The sequence below is a fragment of the Eublepharis macularius genome, chromosome 2 (genome assembly GCF_028583425.1).
Source record: "Eublepharis macularius isolate TG4126 chromosome 2, MPM_Emac_v1.0, whole genome shotgun sequence".
Lineage (NCBI taxonomy): Eukaryota > Metazoa > Chordata > Lepidosauria > Squamata > Eublepharidae > Eublepharis > Eublepharis macularius.
The window spans coordinates 94,908,659-94,929,901 of NC_072791.1; the positions used below are offsets into that span (position 1 = coordinate 94,908,659).

The 21,243-nt window shown below is 37.7% G+C and overlaps 1 protein-coding gene across 1 annotated transcript in view; it reads left to right on the forward strand.

The window, feature by feature from the left end:
• Positions 1-21,243, forward strand: part of LOC129323430 (golgin subfamily B member 1-like) — a 58,646-nt gene that overhangs the window by 31,514 nt on the left and 5,889 nt on the right. Inside the window, exons 20-26 of the mRNA XM_054969960.1 lie at positions 238-11,076; positions 11,511-11,662; positions 13,066-13,225; positions 16,045-16,197; positions 19,370-19,458; positions 19,689-19,823; positions 20,923-21,037. Of these exons, the coding sequence (XP_054825935.1) occupies positions 238-11,076; positions 11,511-11,662; positions 13,066-13,225; positions 16,045-16,197; positions 19,370-19,458; positions 19,689-19,823; positions 20,923-21,037 (11,643 nt within the window). The remainder of the gene's footprint in view (positions 1-237; positions 11,077-11,510; positions 11,663-13,065; positions 13,226-16,044; positions 16,198-19,369; positions 19,459-19,688; positions 19,824-20,922; positions 21,038-21,243) is intronic.

Consider the following 21,243-nt stretch of genomic DNA (forward strand, 5'->3'; position numbering starts at 1 on the left):
TGCAAACAGCGTGGGGCAGCGTGGGGCAGGCTCAGGCGGCAGCGGCAGCACGAGGCTGCTGCGATGGCTTGCAGCACAGCTGACCCTCCCGCCAGGTAAGATAAGTGGATGGCTTGTCGCTTCGGAATTAAGATATTTCCAAAATCAACCCCCTCCTGCACACCCCTAATTATAACTAAAGTTGTTGAATGTTTTGATTTTTAGGCACTCATAAGCATTATTTATTTTTGTGTTTAGACCTCGAAGCAGGATGCTGCCATGGAAGCAATACAGCTAGATCTTGAACAGACAAATGAAGAACTTGACAGATTGAATACAAGCCATTTAGATGAAAGATCTCAACTAATTCAAGATCTCCAGAGACGTGAAAGAGAAATTGACAACCTAAAAGAAGTTTTGCTGGAGAAAGACAAAGAAATTTCTGCTCTTTCTTCCAGTATGACTGAATATTCTGAACAGATTAATATTCTGAAATGCCAGATTCAGTGCAAAGAGGATGAAATACAAGAGATGGAAGAAGCACGAACCAAGGCTGAAAGGGAAGCACAGTTGTTGAAAGATGTACAAAACACAGACATGAAACATGCAAGCACAAAAATTTCAGCACTTTCTGAACAGTTTAATACGATAGAATCAGAGTTGACAAAGGTGAAAGTTGAGAACATGGCTAAAACCAAAGAAAACGAAGAGCTTCTTAGGCAAATCCAAGAGACCAGTAAAACAATTAAAAATCTTCATTCTGATATCAAGACTCGAGATGTAACATATAACACCAAGCTCATGGAGTGTGAGTCGCAAATTAAATTGCTTAAAGAACAAATAAGTAAATCATCTGAAAAGTTGCAGGAAGCTGAGAGAAAATGTAGAGAGGAAGCAGATTATCTCAGATCCCAACTTGATGAACATATTTCTGCAAAGGAGAAACTGCAGAGTTTGCTGAAAGAGAGAGAGAACAAAGAGCAAAGTTTTTTGAATGAACTGAAATCTGTGAAGGATTTATATAATCAACTAATTTTAGAAAATGCTAAGAAAGATGAAGACTTGACTAATTTATCCAGACAGCTTTCCGAACATGCCAAGCATCTAGAAATCACCAAGAAGTCTTTACTAGAAAAATCAGAGTTTATAATTTCATTGCAAGATAAGATTAAAGGTTTGGAACAGCAAAAGGAAAAGGAAATGCTTAAGTTAGCTGGAGAACTGGATGACAAAGAAAAACAGTGGAAAGAACTTAATAGTGAATTACACAAGAACCAGGAAATAATTAATAAGATGAAATCAGAAATAGAAAACAACACCCTAACTAATAAGCAATTGCAAGCAGTTCTTGAGCAGAAAGAAAAAGATTTTGTGGATCAACTTAAAGCTAATGAAGGTCTTAGAAATGAGATGCATACGATGGAGAAGGAAAAGCAGCAGCTCATCAGCGAGAATGAAAGTTTGTCAAAGTTGTTAGATGTTAAAGAATGCAAACTGTTCAAGTGCACTCTATCCATGGCAGAGTTGGACAGCAAGATGTCTGCCAGTGCTCTGGAATTCCAGAAAAGGTTTTCAGAGGTCAGCTGTGATAAAGAGACTTTAAGGAACAAGGTTGAAGAACTGTCAGGCCTTATTGAGCAAAAAGAAAATTTAGTTGCTGAGAGACTGCAGGAGAAAGAAAAAGAATGTGGTGTGCTGGCTGATCAGCTCTTGAAAAGCAGGGAGATGACAAAGCAATTACAAGATGAAATTCAGTCATACAGTGCCCAGCTGAAGGATGCTAAAGACAGAGAGATGGAAAAAGAAGTGAGACTAAATCAGAAAGAATCAGAGTATAATAAAATGGTCCAACAGCTCAGTCAAGAAGAAGGAAGAATATTGTCATTGGAGAAGCATGTTCAAGACATAGAAATGGACCTAAAAGTAAAATGCAAATCTCTAGAAGAGAAGACTCTGTTTAATGATGCCTTGGTTAAACAAATAGAAGAAAAGCAAGTCAACTTGACAGTGTTGGAGAAACAAATAGAAAGGCTTCAAGGTGATGGCATGCAGTTGTCTCAACAGGTTGAAGAAAAGGATTTTGTTCTACAGTCTCAAGGACTAGAGCTGGAGAATGTTTACAGGCAGGTTACAATGAAAACTGAAGAATGTGCAGCATTAAATGGTCAACTAGCATTATTAGACAAAGAAATAGATGCTTTGAAATGGGAAAAGGACAACGTTTTGGCTATTTGCAGTAAAAAATCAAGTGAATGTGATGCTCTTCAGCATCAGTTGACAGAGCATCAGAATGAAATTGTGTCTGTGAAGCACAAAGCTCATATGCTGAAATTGGAAAATGAAAAATTTAGAACAGATATTGAAACAGTCAATGCTTCCTTACTGAAAAAATGTGAAGAAACAGCTGCCCTAAATGCACAATTGTCACAGCAAAGCCATAGTATATTAGCCTTGAGGGACCAAATTGATACTCTGATCACTGAAACAAAAACACTAAAAAGTAGTTTTCAGGATAAAGAGGTGCTTCTTTCTCAGAAGGACACTCTTATCCAGCAAATGAAAGAAAACAAGGATGCAGGAGAAAACCAGTATTTGCAGATGATTTCAGATTTGCAGAGGCAGGTACGTGATCGAGATTATGAAAATGGTCAGCTTAGGCAAGAATTGCAAGGAAAAGAACATGAATTTAAAAAGCAAGAACAAGAATTAAAATTGCTTAAAGATAAATCTGAAGAATCTGCTTTGCTTAGAATTCAGCTGTCTGAGAATATGGAAATAATTTCTGATCTTCAAAGCCAGCTTAAAACGATGATAGAAAAGATAGAAGAATTAAATAAGTCAGTTATACAGAAAGATGACTTCTTAAAACAGAAGGAAGAAGAATGTATTAATTTGCAAGCACACATTTCTGAGTCTTCCTTTATGCACCAGAAATTGATAGAGTCATTGACCTCTGAAAAAGAACAATTGAAAGTGAATGTTTTTGAGAAGGAATTGGGGTTAAATAATATTTCTTTGCTTAACAGTAAATTAAAGACTGAAGTTCAGGACAAACATATTGAGTGTGAGTCTTTGAGGAAGCAAGTTACAGATGCAGAGGAAATGAACTTGAATTTAAAAAATGAAATAAGTGATCAGAAAAAATTAATAAATGATATTAACGAGACACTGATGGGGAAAGTTTCTCTTTTAGATAATGCCAGTCTAATTAATAAACTAAGAGAGGAACTCTATACGAAAGAAGAAAAGGTACTGCTGATTTCTCAACTTCATGGTCAAATTAATGAACTGACGCAGGACATCCAAAAGTTAAAAGGATTAGCACAGGAAAAAGAAAATGCTTTCTTATCTTTGCAAGACAAATTTGCTGCTCAATATGAACAAAAAAATGACCTTAGTGCTGCTTTGAGTAAAAAAGAAGAGTTTATTGCTGGATTACTTAATTCTTTAGATCAGAAAGATGTCAGCATACACCTAGCAGAAAGCAATGTTCATGCACTTACTAATGAGATCGAGTTGCTTAGAGAAGAACTGGAAAAAAATGCCACTTGCTTAAAACATCTGTCACAAGAGAAGGATGAAAGTATTGCCCTTAGTCAAAAGAAAATGGACTCTCTGACAATGAATCTAGATTCTGCAAAATCAGAGTACCAGAAAGCACTGGAAGAAGTGGAACTATGGAAGTTAACTGTACAACAAAGGGATACAGCTCTACAGGTTGTACAGGAAAAATGCACTGAGCAAGCTAAGGAAATTGAATTCTTAAATTCTGAGCTCAGCATTCTAAATTCTAAATCTTTTCAAGAATGCCACGATCACACACTTTTAATAGAAAAATTACAACAACAAGTCGATTCTTTAATTAAGGATAAAACTCTTTTACAGGAGAATATTGATAAAATGAGTATAGAAAATAAAAATCTGGTTGTATTTGAGAAACAGTTGCAGAAGAAATCAAAAGAACTACAAGAATTCCGTGGAAAACTAGAAGACCAAGAAAATAAATCGCAGATGCAAATAGATGCCATTACTCTGCAGCTGGAGAATGAGAGAGAACAATTGCAGATGCAGGTTAGTGTGAAGGGTGAAGAAGTTGGTGAGTTAAAATTTAAGGTTGAAAAACTAGAACAAAGTCTCTGTGAGTCAGAAAACAGATGGGTGACAGAACTTGATAGGGCAACTCAGCAAAATGCAATTAATCTTGAACAACTAAGTAATTTAGAAAGGGAAATAAAGTCAAAAGTCGATCAAATTCAGTTTTTGCAACAAGAACAGGACTTTATTAAAAAAAAGCTGTCTGAACTCCTCTCCGTGTTATCAAGTAGTAGGTATTTCATCAAAGACAGTGATAGTATCGTTGATCAACAAATAACTGAATATAAGCCTGTTCTGGAAAAATTCTCTACTCTGATAGCTAGAATTCTCAGTGAAGAAAGTGAAGCAGTGTCACTGCGGAAGGCCCTTTCAGACAGAACCAAGGAAATGCATGAGTTAAATAATCAGCTGGAAAGCATGCAGTCTCTGAGGCAAGAGAAAGAACTGATACAAACTGACCTTCAGAAAGTTAAAGATACTCATCAATCAGAGATTGAACATCTGTTAAATAATTTGAGAGCTGTTAAGGAGGCATTATGTCAGCAACAATCTATCTGTGAAGAAAGGGAAACAGTAATAACAGACATGAAGAAGGAGGTTGTTTTTCTTCAGGAGAAGATTGATGGATCAGAGAAAAGACTTGAAAATGCTCAGGAAGTAGTAAATGCTGATCATGAAACAGTAACAAAACTTTTAGAAGATGTAGAGCACAAAAACCAGATGATAGAAAATTTAATTTCACAAGCTAACCAGCAGAAGGATTTAATTTCTTCTCTAAGTCAGCAATTAAAAGAGAAAGATTACTCAGTCACTCAGGTCATGGAATCCATGTCTAATGAAATGGTAAAATTTTCTGAAGAGAAAAATCTACTTATTTCTAAACTACAGCAACTGGAAGCCACTCAGAATAATGATGCTAAAGAGACAAATGCATTATTGCAACAGATTGATGAATTCAAGAAAGAATTTGAATTCACTCAGACAGTGCTCACCAACAAAGATGCTGTAATTAAAGGCTTAATGAGTGAGAAGGATCAGATAAATTTTAACCTGGAAAAATTACTTCAGGAAAAAGAGAATTTGAAAAAGAAACTTCAGGCGGCTTTGATAATAAGGAAGGACTTAATGGAGAAGATTGGGAAGCTTGAGAAGACTGGGCAAGACGATATCGAAAGGGAACAGAAAAAAACGAAAAAATTACTGGAGCAAATTGATGAATTAACAAAACAGGCTAAATGTGTTGAAGCTCAAAAGAAAGATCTCGAAGCCCAGCTTGAAGTACTAAAAGAACAGTTGTTAGAAAAAGATGCAAAGATAAATGATGTAAGTGAAAAGTTGGCTGCTAAGGCTGTGCTTCTGGAGCAACTCCAGAAGAATGTTGCAGAATTCAAAGATTTTATTGCTGAACAGAAAAGCATGTCTGATAAGAATGTGATGTCTCTACAGGAGAAAGATGCTCTGGTTGAACAGTTGCAGTCTAAACTCAATCTGAGAGAGAAAACATATGGAATGGAATGTTCTCAGCTTCTCTTAACTATAGAAAGTCTCAAAGCTGAACTAGCAAAAAGAGAAGAAACATTCAAGGAAACAAATGAGGCAGAAGAGACTTTAAGTGCTGAAGGCTGTTGTACTGATACCAAGTATCTTTCTTCTAAAATTAATCAAGTAAATCAGTTGCAGAGGGAGAAGAAAATTTTGCAAAAGAAACTTCAGGCATTGCTTGTTGCCCGTAAGGAAAGCACTAAAAAAATTCAGCAAGAAAAAGAGGAGCATGCTAAGCTGCAGGCAGATTTTGATCAACAAACTAAAGACTTTGAGCTGTTAAAAATGGAACATAATGCACTCCAGGAGATGCATCAAATAAAATGTGAAGAATTTGACTCCAATATGTTGCTTTTATGCTCTCTGAAGAAAGAGATGGCAACTGTTGCAGTGCTTCCCTGCAGTGAAAATATGGAACATAAAACACTGGGTTCAGAGAAGCTAAACATGAAGGACCATGTGGTGGCAGAAAAGTCAGGAAAGATTGTAAGTGGAATGGTGGTGGAAAAGGCTGAGCTAACAGAATGTCACAGTGACTACACCAGACTTCTGGAAGAAAACAAAGAGTTTAAAGAGTTTAGAGAGAAACCACTGAAATGTGAGTGGGATGTAGTGAATCTGAAGAACACTGCTGAACATCTGGACCAGAAGTATGAAGAAAACAAAAACAGTATGCCAGCTGAGAGAGATCGGCTTCAGCAGCAACAGAAAACACATGAAAATGAGTTGATGGAAGTTAAGACAAAGGTGATTGAATGTGTGAATAATGAAAAGGATACTCTCCTTAAAAATAGCAAAGATGATGACCTGCTCAGTAAGGTTGAAACTGAAAATTTGAAACATGATATTCAATATGCCAACACCCAAATTGCAGAGAAGAATGAAGAGATCCAATATTTACATAATTCTCTTGAAGATCTCAAAGGAAAATGTGATCATGGAAAGGAAATAATGAAAGAAATTTCTCAATTGCAGCAGAGTTTACATGAAAGTCAGGAAGAAGCAAAGCATTTCAAAATGGTATTTGAGAAAATGAGACAAGAAAAAGAAGAATATATCAGCAACTTAGAGAAGTCAAATACGGAATTGCTAAGTGTAAAAGAAAAGTTAAGATACAGCAGTGAAGAAAACAAAAAATTATTGATGGAAGTAAATCTGATGCATGAGAAGCTTTTACCATTTTCTAATTTAGGCAAAAATGTGGAAGTATGTGTGGAAAGTAAAAGAGGAAACAACATGGAAATTGTGTGTTTGCGTTCAGGTAATCAAATATGGAATACAATTCAAGAAAAAGACATCTCCTGTAAATCACTAGATGTCACTCAGGAAGTGATAGGAAAACTCAAAAATGAAGATGACCATAAACCCCAAGAGCAGAAGTATGCTGCTGAAGAAAAAAACAGGGAACATCTCCAAAGAAAGCTCCAAGCTGCTTTAATATTACGTAAAGAAGCACTGAAAGAAAATAAAGTACTTAAAGACGAAATGGACTCACTAATGATACAAAACAAAGAATTGGTTAATAAGATGCATGCTCTTGAAAACCTGGTGTCTGATTTGAGCAGAGAAAAGCAAGACATGACTGCTACTTCCTCACTATATAAAGAGAAGGAAACTGTTGTGACAGAAAATGCTAGATTATTAGTTGAAAATGAAAATTTGAGTGCTGCATGTGAAAGTCTTAAATCTACCATGGAAACTATAGTCCAGGAGAAGGAAGCTTTCTCTTTTCAGATGAATTCTTTAAAAGATTCTCAGACAGTTGAATTGACAGGTTGGAAAGCAAAGCACAGTGAATTGAAACAGGAATATGAGTCATTGTTGCAGGCTTATGAGAATATTAGTAGTAAAATAGCAGAAATGAGGCAAGTAATTGATATTACAAGAAAAGAAAAGCAAGATGCTCTTCACAGAGCAAGTGAAACAGAATCTGAAAAACAGCAACTTGAGAAGCTGCTTCAAAAAACAACTGATGAAAATGCACACATGAATGATCAACTAAAACAGCTTGTTCAGTCTAAACAGAAGAAAATTGATGAACTGCACACTGAATTAGAAAGATGGGCATCTGAGCATCACTTGTGTTTAGAAACATATCAAGAAAAGACTGAAGAGAATAGGCAACTAACAGAGAAAAATAAGCAATTAGAAGAAATATCTGAAACCTTAAAGCAAACATTAGAGAAAATTCAACAAGAAAACGAGACTCTTTGTAAGGATTTTAATCTGACAAAATCTTCCCTGAAGGATCTCCAAACACTGCTGGAGCTGGACAAGCTGGATGTGCAGTCTGAGTTCAATGATACACTCAGTGAGAGAGAGTCATTAATAAAACACATCCATTTGTTACATGAAGGGATATCAGAGAAGGAGAAAGGTGTAAAAATCTTAAAACAAGAGAACAAAATTATTTCAGAGAGGCTAAAGGATTTGGAGGAATTGCTGGACCAAAAAGAAGTATCTTTATTAAAATTAGAAAATGATGGTAAAAATCGTAATCAGGATGTAGTAAGCCTGACTGAACGAATTAAGATATTAGAAGATGACAAATGTCTGTTACAGGAAGAGTTGGAAAGTGTTCAAGAAAATTCTTACAAAGTGAAAAATGAGAGAGAATTTTTGGAGACAGAGTTACTGAATCACATCAAAAAACTAGACGAAACAACTGACCAACTGAAAGCAACACAGGTACAAAACAAGTTGCTGGTGCAGCAGTTGGAAGATTTAAAAGAGGAGAAATGCAGCATGGTTAGAGAGAAAGAAGAACAGCATCTGTATCTGGTCAAAGTATTTGAAGAAAAAGTGAAATCTGCCCAAAGAAACAGTAATGGGACAAAGAACAAAACCAAAGAATTACAAGAACTTTTAAAGGAAAAACAGCAAGAGATCAATCAGTTGCAGAAAGATTCCATTAAGTACCAGGAGATGATTCTAGACTTGGAAAAATTTGTGAAACTGTCACAATCTAAAAATGAAAAGTTTGAGAAAGATTTAAATAACACAACAGAAAAACTTTCCAAATCAAATGAAGAGATACAGAAGCTGACTGAAAAGCTCTCTTCACAGAAAATGTTGCTAGATGAGTCTAAGGCTGAAATAGACTTGCTAGCTACTGAAAACATACATAATAAAAAAGAACTTAAAAAGAAAGATAACCAAATATTAAATCAAAACAAAGAGTATGATAGAAAACTGGAAATTAGCCTTCAAGAGATGCAAGCAACTTGTCTAAAAGAATCTTTAAAAGTAGAAGAAAAATACAGTGCCCTTCAACAAGAGAAAGAACAAATCCTTGCTGAACACCATAAACAGCAAGAAGAACTTGGCGTTAAGGACACTCAGAACAAGAATCTTCAAGCTAAGCTAAATGAAGCCTTAGCTAGATTAGCTGCTTTTGCTAAGTGTATGTCTTCTCTTCAGAATGATCGGGATCGGGTCATTAGTGAAATGAAAACATGGGAAATACAATTCAAAGAAGCTATTGAAAATAAACAGCAACAGATAGAGGCCAACAATAAAACAATTGTGTTTTTACAAGAAGCAATAAAAGCAAAAGTTATTCAAGTTCAAGAACTGGAGTTCAAATGTTCTATGCAAAAAGAACCCAAGAGTGGGATGCAGGCCTCAGTAGAAACTCACCTTTTTAAGGAACTTTCCAGAATGAAGGAAGAAAATGCCATTCTTCAGAACAGGCAACATGATCTGGAAACTGCTCTCCAGTCAAAAGAAGATTCTCTTCAGGCATTGATTAAGGAGAAAAAATCTCTTAATCATCTCATAAAAAATAATAATATAATAGAAAAAGAAATGGAAGCACTGCAAAGCAATTTGACACAAAAAGAACAGGAACTGCAACAGTTTCTTTCAGAAAAAAGTGAGCTCCAAGCTGAGTTGGAAAAACAAGTTTCCATTTGTAAACAAATGAAGGTCATGTTGAATAAGAAAGATACAGAAATTTCTCTTCTCATTTCATCCAAAGACACAGAAATTTCTGGCTATCTTACTCAAATACAAACTCAAAACAGACAGCAAGTTGCTGATTATGAACAACAGTTAAAAGTTCTGCAAATAGCCAAAAAACAATCTGATGAAATGTGTCAGAGGATACAGAATGAACTGAAAATTGTTCAGGTGAAAGCTGACAAAGCAGTTCAAGATAGGGCTGAGATGGTCAGTGAAAATGATGCCTTTAAAAAGTCCATGTCATCTCTTCAGTATAACCGAGACTGTCTGCTTTCTAAACTGAAGGAGCTAGAGCGAGAACATCAGACCATTTTAAGTGAGAAAGAGAGTCTTATAGCTGACAGTGTAAATGAAAACCAAGCCTTGAAACAACAATCAAGGAAGCTTCTGAATCAGATAGATGATCTCCATTCTGAAAACGCAATGCTAATGGCACAACTCGTCAAATATAGAGAAGATCTGAATCAAGTTTTATCTCTGAAGGATCACCAGTTAAAAGAATTACTTACACAGAAATTGGAAAGCATTAAGAGCCTTGAAAAGGAAAAATTTGAACTTCAGAAAAAACAGAAAGAAATGAAGTTGACAGTGGAAGTGCAGGAGGAGATCATAGAATCTCTAAGGCTGGAAAACGAGAAGTTAACAACAAAAGCTCATGACTTAGAAATTCTTATTGCTTCAATAAATAAAGAGCGGTTGGCTTCTGAATCCAGAGAGAATTTTCCACCTCAGGAAAGTGATAGATTTCATCAGAAGAGAGGGCAAGCCATTAGTCAACAGCTTGAAGAAACATGTGAGAAAAGATTACAGCTATTACAACAAGAAACCGTTAAAAATGTAGTCAATCCAAAAGATAGGCCCCATATGACTGTTTCACATTTCGAACATGAAGCCAGTTCACTAGAGAATGAATTAGCAGAAAAGAAGATATTGGAAGTTCAGGGTCAGAATAAAGAACTGAGGTCTCAAATTGAATCTTTTGGAAAAGCTATGACAGCTCTCCAGGGTGATAGAGATAGGTTAATTGAGGACTTCAAGGTACTTCAAAGCAAGTATACTTCCAAAATCAGGTCTGAAAAATGCAGAGCAGACAAACTTGAAAGTGAGCTGAAAGAGATCAAATCAAATATTTTCAGCTTGCTCAAAGAACATGCCTTTTTGAGTCAGGCATCAGAAGAAGCTAAAAGCGACATCACTCTTGAACAGTTTACTGATGAAATTGAAAACCTGTGCAAGACATTAAATATTCAACATGTTGAAATCAACAGGCTTTTGTCCCAGTGTGCAAACTATTCCCAGAAGATGGATGCCTTTTCTAAGGCTATGGACAGTCTTCAAGACGATAGAGACAGACTTCTGCAGGAACTCGGTAAACAGAGAATAGTTCATGAAGGAAAACAGGGCATGAGTTCAAGTTCCATACCTTCTGACTACATAAACGAGATTAGTTCTCTTAAACGTAATGTGGAGACTCTTCAGTTGGATAGGGAGAGACTGGTAAGTGTTAATAGGTGTATTGTCTTATAACAGTAATAAGTACTACTATACTGTAGTATAGTGCACTGTATACTGTAGTAACAGGGGCTATTATTTTTTACTTAAGGAAGGTTAATGTTTGAAGTTGCAGATATAAATAACTGACCTTACATCAAGACTAAGTGTTGGTTCCAGCCAACTTTTTCACTCAATCTCACCCAGTTCTCTTCCTTATTACAGCCCCATCCCATATGACTTTTGGCCAAGCAGATCCTATGATCTCTAGCATAGCCTTTTTGCATCATCAAAATGGACTCTTGGATCTCACCCAAAGTATTTAGCCTGCAACTTCAAACATTAAGTTTGAAAACTATCTGCTGCTGAACCGTCAGTTTACAAAACTATGTAGAGATAGACTCGTTCATATTTGTTTTCTTAATCTCTTTCTCCTGTAGGCTAAAGAAGGAGCTAGTCTTGCAACAGCTGAGATAGCAGATCTAAAGTCCAAAGTGAATGAACTTGAGAGAGACTTGAACCAGACAAAAGTTTTTCAAGAAGAAGTTGAGAAAGAAAGAGCTTCAAACCAGAATGAATTAATTAAATTACGGTAAAACATAAGTGTGGGCAGTAAAAAATCTTGAATACTCTTTTTTTCTTGTGTGTGGATGGGAGCATTTTTTTGGTAAACCTAGTTTATGGGCTTCATCAGCAGTATGGGTGTTAATCTATATTAAAATTATTTTTTTGGAAAGTATAAGGTATCTCACTTGAAGAAAAAAGGAAAGGGAATAGCCCTAGGAGACAGTGGTTTATCATGAATAAGACAGAAGTAATGAAGAGGTTGGTAATCCTGCCATTCTTAATCTATACTTCCAGCTGCATCTGGTATAAATACTTTTCCAGTTTAGGAATATAATCTGCAATAGAAAATGAAAAGCTTCTCCCTTATTCATATAAACAAAAAAATTGCATTTATTGTACCCCCAGCATAGCCCAATGCTGTGTGTTTCCTTATGTATAGAGCTGAATTTTAATTGCTTTTTTTGTTACTTTGTTGAACTGTTGTAAGGACCAGGCGTTTTACCAACTTTTATAGAATGCTAAGTTTGAAAATTTGGTTCAGGCTTCTGTTCCAGCAAATTTTTCACTAGGCCTGTTGATGGAAAGTCCCCAGCTTTGTTAATTGGATGCACCTGTGGGTTACTTCGTTCCTGTGAGAAAGTGTCCTTGAGCAGGCCAGAGCCTGGTGTTGAGCTCACCTCCTAATCAGCACTCCCTATACTTTTGCATGCCATAATGCCAATAAAGTAATTGAGCCCTGATTGGTTCCCAAGCTGGTGGGTCAACTCCTCCCAGATCTCAAGAAGCCTCATTGTCTCTAGGCAAGAAACCAACCTTTACCTTTCATCCATTGCTGACCATCTGCAATGTGAGAGGGAGCTTCTCAGCTCCATGCCACTCTACCAGGATACCTAGAGTTAGCTGGCATGGATGGATTCTTTGCTATGTCTTTGGTAACACCAACCAGCCTTGGAACTAAGTCAGAGAATGCTTAGAGTTAGCCTGCAGTATTTTAGTTAGTCAGAAGTTATTTAGAATAGCAAGCTTTTATTTGTTTTCATGCCTTGCCTAAATGCCTTTTAAGAGCAATTCCTGCTTTCCATATGCTCCTCCGTTCTTTCTTTAATAAACTCCAATAATATATTTTACTTGCCTGTGTCCAGTGTTTACTAGCCTCAGAGGTACATGTGCTCAATTGAACCCAGAAAGCTGGAGAGTTTCACAGATCCGTGACCAGAGATCTTAGATGCTCCTAGGGGACCTGAGAGGCTAGGTGCAGTCTTCAGGGACAGGAGTGAGAGTGTCCAAGTCACTACAACTGTATATTGCAATATATGTCACCTCTTCAAAGTTGCTATCAGTAAAATCCTAGTAACTTGAAACAGCATGTGTTAGAGCGTTAATAATGTAACATTTTATTTTACATAGTTGTAATATTTTTATATTCAGGATGGAAAAAAATCTTCTGCTGGCAGAATTTCATGCACTCCAAAATCAGTTCCAGGCAACTATTGCAGAAAAAGAACGACAGATTTCAGAACTTCAGAGAGCACATAGTGAAATGGTATCTCAGGGGACTGTGTCTGCTGGCAGCATTCATTTAACTAAGGTAAAACAACCAAATGACGAACCTGCTCTAATAACTTTGGAACATTTCCAATATAGATAATATTCTATATTGTTAATATCCTCAGCATTGAGAATCAAGCAGAAATCAAATGATTTTTAAAACAAATTGCTCAATCTTTAACTGGCTAGTTTTTTAAACTATCTCATTTATGTACGTTGTATAACAAACAGAAATTGAAGACAGAGGTGATGCTGGCAGGAAGGACCAGTGCTTTAAGTGGGATTGTTCTTCCTACCATTGATGTTAAACCATTTTTGCTGAACAGCTCTGTTAGGAGGAATCTAACAGAGAAACAGATGCCCCTGTCCCATCTGGAGAAACTGATGTCCCTGACAGTGAAAATGTTTTCTGCATCAGCTACATCTAGTTAGGAATTTGCAAACATCTAATCCGACCCAAGACGACCCATGCTTTGGTAACCTGGAGGCTAGATTACTGTAACACACTCTACATGAGCTGTCCTTTAAGAGGATCCTTAACCTGCCCCTGGAGGAAAATGCAGCAGCTCATCTGTTGCCTGGAGCTAACTGATGGGACCATGTTACTTCAATTCTGAAGTCCTTTTACTGGCTGCCAGTTAGTTTCTGGGTCCAAATCAGGGTGTTGGTGCTCAGAGCCCTTAATTACCTAGGGCTGACATACTTGAAGGACAACCTATCCCTGGACCACCTATCACATGCAGTAGCTTTGATCTGTTATCAGGTTGTATTATCAGTCCCCTATGATCTGTCATAATCCAGGCTCAGTCTTTTTCAGTGGCTGCCCCATGCCTCTGGAACAGCATCCCAGAAGAGATTTTACATTGTTCTTTCCCACCTTGGGTCTTATGAGAAAGGTGGGTATATAAGTATTTTGAATAAATATATGCATAGACAGCTGGCTTCAAGTGGAGGAGTGGGGAATAAAACCCAGCTCTCCAGATTAGAGCCCCACTGCATCAGTTGTACACTAAACCACTACACTACACCATTGTTTGATATTACACCCAGATTATATACAGGGAGTGACGAAGTGGTTCACATACTCCTTGTTCTGCTCCTTTTCTTCCATCCCTTCCCTCCTTCTCTCATTACAGGGAGAAGCTAATGGCACACTGGAGAGATGGGATCTTTTCAGGTCCTATGAAATTCTGTGGATTAAAGTGTTGCCTTTACATTAAGTTTTTCAGGATATGCTCACTCATCCCTGAATAAAAGGAGCAGAAGGAGCATTAAACCTAAGGCCTACTCTCAATTAGAGGTGTGCAATCTGAGATTTGTTAACTGGCTAAATAGCTGGGTTTATGCTGATCTAGCATAATCTGGCTATGCTGGATCACATAGGAGAATCTCAGATTGGATTCAGGAAGTCGGACGTGCCAGATTATTCCTCCAGTCCTCATGCCACACTCCAGCTGTTGCACAGAGCTTGTCTCCACTTTACTCTGCTGCTTTCTCTCTTGCTGCTGTTCTGTCTCTGCTGAGGCTCCTTGCTTTTCTCTGGCATGGCAGGAGAGCGGCACAAGGCCAGTAGTGGACAGGAGGCAGCAGGCAGAGAGGCTGGGAGACAAACCATCTGAGAGTATGGGGAGCCATGAGGACACAGGCCGAGAGATGGTCTTGTCTTCCCTCCCCAATGCCTGAAAAAAAAAGTCTGGAGAAGCCAAATAATCTGATCCATAGGAGCAGCACAAGACTGGCAAGGTACAGGAGGCAGCAAGTAGAGTGGATTTGCATCCCACCCAACCACCCCTGTTCAGTCTCCAAAAGGGCCCTTCAAGCTGGCAGTGGCTGCCTTTTAAACTCCGCAGCTCCAGCAAGACTCAACCCCCTTGCTTTATTTTTGGACTCTCAGGTTTGACATTGGGGTTCTCTGGTCTGACATTGGTTACCTTGCAGTAGGTTGGTTCTATTGGGCTTTGTTGGTTCAGCTTGCATTGGGAGTGGTATTTGCATTTGTACTGGCATTTGACCAGGGGGTGCCTTTGTTTAAGGTTTCTCTTTGCCTGGAAAGCCTTGCAAACATTTCCCCTATAGGAAACAAAGGAAAGTGGCTAGAGGCACCTTGTTCAGAACTCATAGAATTGGACCCCAAATCCATAGAATTGGGTCCAAACCTTGAGGATTCTTTAGTAGACAGGAAAGAGTAGATTCCCTGCAAATTTGGTGGAGTTTGCTTTAAAAAAGGCCTCCCTCCATCCACCAGATCATTTTCCCCATAGCGAATAATGGCCAAATAAATCAGGATTCTTTAATCTTACCAAACTGGATTAGAGAATCTGACCCAGAATTCAGGGATACTAAATTTTTATGTTATCTCTGAACCCTGGATATGGATCAGAACAAATTTTTTTGGCGCACATTCCTGCTTCTGATGTTGTTCCAGATACAGAAAAGCTCATATAGCTGCACTCTTTCGTTTCCCAAACAAAGAGACAGGCAGTTCAGTACGATGGGGGAGATGGGGACTTGCTTTAAGGTACGCAAAACAGATTCTTTTAAAAATGAGAGAGCTATTTTGTAGTTTCTTTCATCAGTTCATTCTGTCTCCTTGTGTTTGCAGCGCCCTGCCAATCAGTGACAGTGAGCATTTTTAAACTGGATCTGCACAGAGCTCCACTGCTCTGTGCATGCTCTGTGGTGAGGGCAAATAATGAGCATTTATTTACTGTGTAAAATCTGTATTAAGGTCTATTGTTTGTAACCCAAGACTAAACCAAATATTAGAAAAATTGTCTTTAGAATAACACTGAATTGAAAATATTAAATGCACATGTACTATTGCCAGTTCCAATAGCCTTTTTGTTTGCTTTGTTTAAGGGATTAGAAACTGTTGCTCTTGTTGGAAGCACAGAGGTCCCTGAACAAATGAACCGTCTCTTGGCTGAGAGAAATCAGTTTCCGAATGAGCTCCAGTGCTGCCTTCAAGAGTTACACCAGAGAGAGGTGCAATTTCAGCAAATAAATGCAAAGGTAAAAAAGGAGTGATTTCTAAATAAATGGTGTTCTGTAGATATCATATTGGAGGAAGATGGCATGGTATAGTCTAATCTCATCAGATCTGGGAAACTAAGCATGGTCAGTACTTGGATGGGTGAAGACTCAGCAGAGGAAGGCAATTTCAAACCACCACTGCTTCTAATTTTCCTTGAAAGCCCTTTGCTGGGGTCACCATAAGTTGATCGCAATTTGATGGCACATACACAAATAGATATCTAATTCCTAACATGGCCATATTTAAATCCAGACACTGGAGACTTGAATATGCAAGACGGATCTTTCTACAAACCTAAAAAATGCCTTAGGTTGGCAGAAAAATCTGAAATCTTTAAAAATAAAAATTGGGGGTTAACCCCCCCCCCATTAGAAACAGCATCTGTACCTTTAAAGTTTGCATGCCTCAGTGGGTGTTGCTAGGCAACCACAACAGAATTACCAGACTTCAAACCTTGGTTTCTTTCAGTAAGGGGCAGGGGCAGGGAGCAGGGCACTTTTCAAGGCTTCCATGGGAGTTCTAGCTCTTGAAAGCCCAAAGCTTTATTAACTCTGCATGCCCATCATTCTCTCTTTGCCAAGGAGAAAATGCTTTCTAAACTTGGGACAGTTTCAAAAACATTTTGCAGTACATCAGAAGGGTAAGGCTTTTCAAAGATAATAATCAAAAGGATTATGTGCAGCATGCTTCAAGGATCTTTCTGTATCACTGTATCTCTTTACAAAGCAAACTGGCATATTAACATACCTAGAAGAATTTCAACTCCATAGTAGTAAAGACAGAGTCCAGTAGCACCTTTAAGATGCATCTGACGAAGAGAACTGTGGTTCTCGAAAGCTTATGCTGCAATAAAGTTGGTTAGTCTTAAAGGTGCTACTGGACTGTACTATTTTGCGACTACAGACTAACATGGCTAACTCCTCTGGATCTATGACCAACTCCATAGTAAACTCAATGCACAAACTTCTTTGGGAAAGAAGTTTCATGGTGTTGCAGGTAACAGTCAGTTGAAGAAAATGCTGTATTATCTGCCCAGACGAAAACAGTGTCCCGGACTTTGCGGGATAACCAGCTCCATTATACTGATCTGATCTGCAGAATTGTTACTTGCAGCTTGAAAAGGAATATCAAACACAAATTTCTGTTCAGGGTACTGCTGAGGTAAGAAAGCATAGATAATTTTTTTTATTTTTTCTGTAAGGCAGTCTTCATGGGAAGCCCTCTAGCTGCAGAGCCAGATTTGAATAAATTTCTGAAGCTCTGCAGGATCTCTTCCAGGTCACAAGACTGATACACAAGAGAAGGCAGAAAAAGCAGAGCTGAAAACTCTTTGCACATGCTCAGATTGGTCATTTCTTCTGAGAATGTATAACATTTTCTTGGAGGGATATATGAGCAGAAAAATCTTGTACATAACCAGGGTAAAAAAATCTTGGCTAGAATATAACATTTCAATGATTATTTCTACAAGAAGAGTATCTATACTCTGAAAGAAAAACTGAACGTGCTGCTGGTAGAAAATTGTATCATCTGTCATGTTAAAATAATTGCCATGTGGGTACATAAAGCAGGACATTGTGGCCTTCAGTGAAAGTTTCAACACTGATGGGAACATGTAATCCTGAATCGCAGTGCACATATCTTCATGAGAGACTGATATGCTGTGCTCTGTTTTATATACTGGTTTCAGTATAATTTAAGAAGTGTAACCAGATCCTTACCTAAGTGCCTAGCTGTTTAATGCCATTTGCTTTAAGTGTGTCAAGATCTGTTTTAAAATGTTTAAGAATTTATTCATTCCTCACAATGCATCAAAATCGCTTTTTAAAGATGAACTGCTACTTTGGTTGTAGTAATGTATTCTTGATATCTTTGTAAAGTATTTGAGAATCTACCACACCTGCTTCTGCCAGCACAGTCAGCCTTGATTAAGGTTAATCCAGTTCTCCAAGGTTTCCAGTTAGTTAGCAAACCTTGTATGGCAGGAATAGTAGATAGATCCCACTTCCAAATGCACACACACAAGGCTTTCATACTCCTGCCACCCAGGCAAGTAAAGGCCAGGAGTCTCCTGCCACACGCCACCTGTCTAGTCTCCACAACAGTAGGCAGAGAGCCCTGATCCAAATCATCACAGGATCCCCTCTCTCTTCTTCCAGAGGCTCTACCAGACAGGCAGCCAGTTCCCTGTGTTTACCTCCCCTCACCCAGCTACAACCCAGGGCTGTTGAAGAAAAGAAAACTCACAAGTTACTTTCCATCAATATATGCTTCCACCATTTAATGCACTAGGCCCTTTCCATGTGACGTGTGTGTGTGTGTTATTTCCCCCTCAGCTAACAACTTTAGGCCAGTCAGGGTTAAACCAAAACAATAAACTTTATTTATAAGAAGGAACGTATGAGTGAACAGATTTTAAACTAAAACATATACTGGGGTTAAACAGGAAAGGTTTCAAAATAAAAGAACAGATTAACAGCCAGTTAACTTTCTGCTGCCTTTCTAAGCAATGTCTCAAAAACTCTTCTTCCTCTCAGTCTCTCAGAAAGCCCTCTTTTCCCTCCAACTCTAACTCTGGCCCAGCATTCCACCCACTTCCATTGGCTGTCTCTCAGGAGAGGTGGAGCTGGAGCCAGTACTGTACATCACATCTTGGTTAAAAGGGAGTCTGGTGAACGTTAACAATGCTGACCCTTAACCATGGTTAAGGCAGGTTGAGGTAATTCATGCAAGAGAGGCAAGTAATGGCGAGTTACCCACACTGAGTCTGAAAATGTGTATTTTAGTGGGAGAGGTCTTTTCACATCTTGAAATTCACTGGGTGATCTTGGGCCTGTCAGTCTCTCTTAGCTTCCCTTATCTCACTGGGTTGTGAGGATAGAATGGAGGAGGGGAAAATCTTTTTATACCACAACAGCTGCCTCTTCATTTGTGAAATGTTTATACTTGGAAGACATTCTTATAAATAATTGTTTTAAGATTATATAAACATCAACTTTTCTTACTCAGTTTCTTTTAAAATATTTAATAAAAAGGGCTGAAGTGTTGTATGTGTGTATGGTGTAAGACAAGTTAATTCTACTTGGAAATCAAGTTATTGATATTGAATAGTTTTTTTATATACAGCATATTGATATTTGCTGTATTTAGGGTGAAGCTCAAGCAGAAGTTCCCCCAGGAGCTCCCCAGGAGAGAGCTGCTGTCCTTGTTGAAACAGACAATGTGGAACTCAGTAAAAGGTCAGGATTATTTGTTGACAGCTCTTTTTTGTTGTTGACTGTGACATAAAATATAACATACAGAATGATATGGTAAGTTTTAAGGAAAACTTATTTTGCATATTTAAATTTTATTTACCTTTATTGATTTTTAGCTTGAATGATTTCATGTTAGGTATAAATTTTAAGCAACATGGTGTTAGCCAGTTTTGATTTGCTTTGGATTTATTTGGAATCTGGTTTTGTTCTAGGCTTACAGAAATGGAGCTACAACATGATTCAATGCAACAAATGATATCACAACTCACGGAAATGCTGTCAGAAGAGAGGAATAGGCGGCAAGCTGCAGAAGAGCACCTTGGGCTCTCTGAGAAACAACTTAACAGGTAGCTATATTTGAAGAGATCTCTCAGGCTAATCTAGAAGTTCATAGTACCTCAGACAAACATTTAGGTAATTGGAGCAATTTTATAAGATGTTCCTTGGTTTTTTTGCTGAAGCATCTCAGTGTTCACCAGTGAAGTATCTTGATATTTGTAGCTAAATAGAAAAAAGTCCAGTAGCACCTTTAAGACTAACCAACTTTACTGTAGCATAAGCTTTCAAGAATCAACAGTTCTCATCTGACGAAGAGAACTGTGATTCTTGAAAGCTTATGCTACAGTAAAGTTGGTTAGTCTTAAAAGGTGCTACTGGACTCTTCTATTTTGCTACTACAGACTAACATGGCTAGCTCCTCTGGATATTTGTAGCTGTGCCCATATTGGATACAGAAATCCATTCCTTTGGATTAGATGGAAGCGCAGACTGAAAAGTGTGATTTCTATTTTGTTTTGTGTATGCAAATCAGCCCCTCCCTTTTGCATTATGTTGTACTGCACTGATTTCCGTTCCTCTCCTCTCCCTTTACCCACTTCATCTGTCTTGGAAAACCTTAATGCCGCAGAGAATTTTGGATCATGGTTAAAGAATATTAATTAGTTCATGTGGAATGCTAGTCAAAGGCTTTATTGGACTTCATTGTTTTCTTACCTAGGTGAGATTACACTAGAATACATTCAGCATTCTCTTGTGGCTGTATATTTCAGGGGAAGATTGGTAGCTGCACCCAAGGAAAGCATGCATGCAATTTCTGATCTTGGCATAGGAAACCCCTGACAAGTTTACACAGTTTCCTGGAAAATAGATTTAAAATCTTTGATTTACTGAATTGAGACCTTCTATTTGTAGATGGATTTTTACAGCTGTTTAAAACCATTAGTTGAAGATGTTGAGTAACCAAGACAGACTATGCATTTTCACTGTTAGAAAGAATATGTGTTTCTCAGAGACTGTAATAAAATTTTGACTTAGTTAATGAAACTGTTTCATTTGATAAGGGCAAATAGTCTGATATCCAGAAAAATCTGCATAGACAGATAAGAGATAGCTTGTACAAACAAGGATTCTTCTAATGCTTTTCCTTGTTTCAATTCCCCTTTTAAGGCTTGAAATGGGTAGTTATAGGTCCATACCTAGAGAATACACCATTCAGATGGAATCTGATGAGGAAAGAGAGGCTTTGATCATCAACACCAGTGAACATATTATAGTACGAAAGGTAAGTTTTTAAATCCTAAAAGTAAACCTGAGATCACTTTTATAAAATTATTTACAGCTGTGTGTTAAGAAATATCTGGAAGCCTTTTTAAATTTTAGGACTTTTGCTGAAACACTAGATAAATTTGTGAATAGTAGTAATTCAGTTTCCAGTGGTTGAATTAGTGGACAACAGAATGTTTAAAACCAGTTCTGTGCTAATGTCAA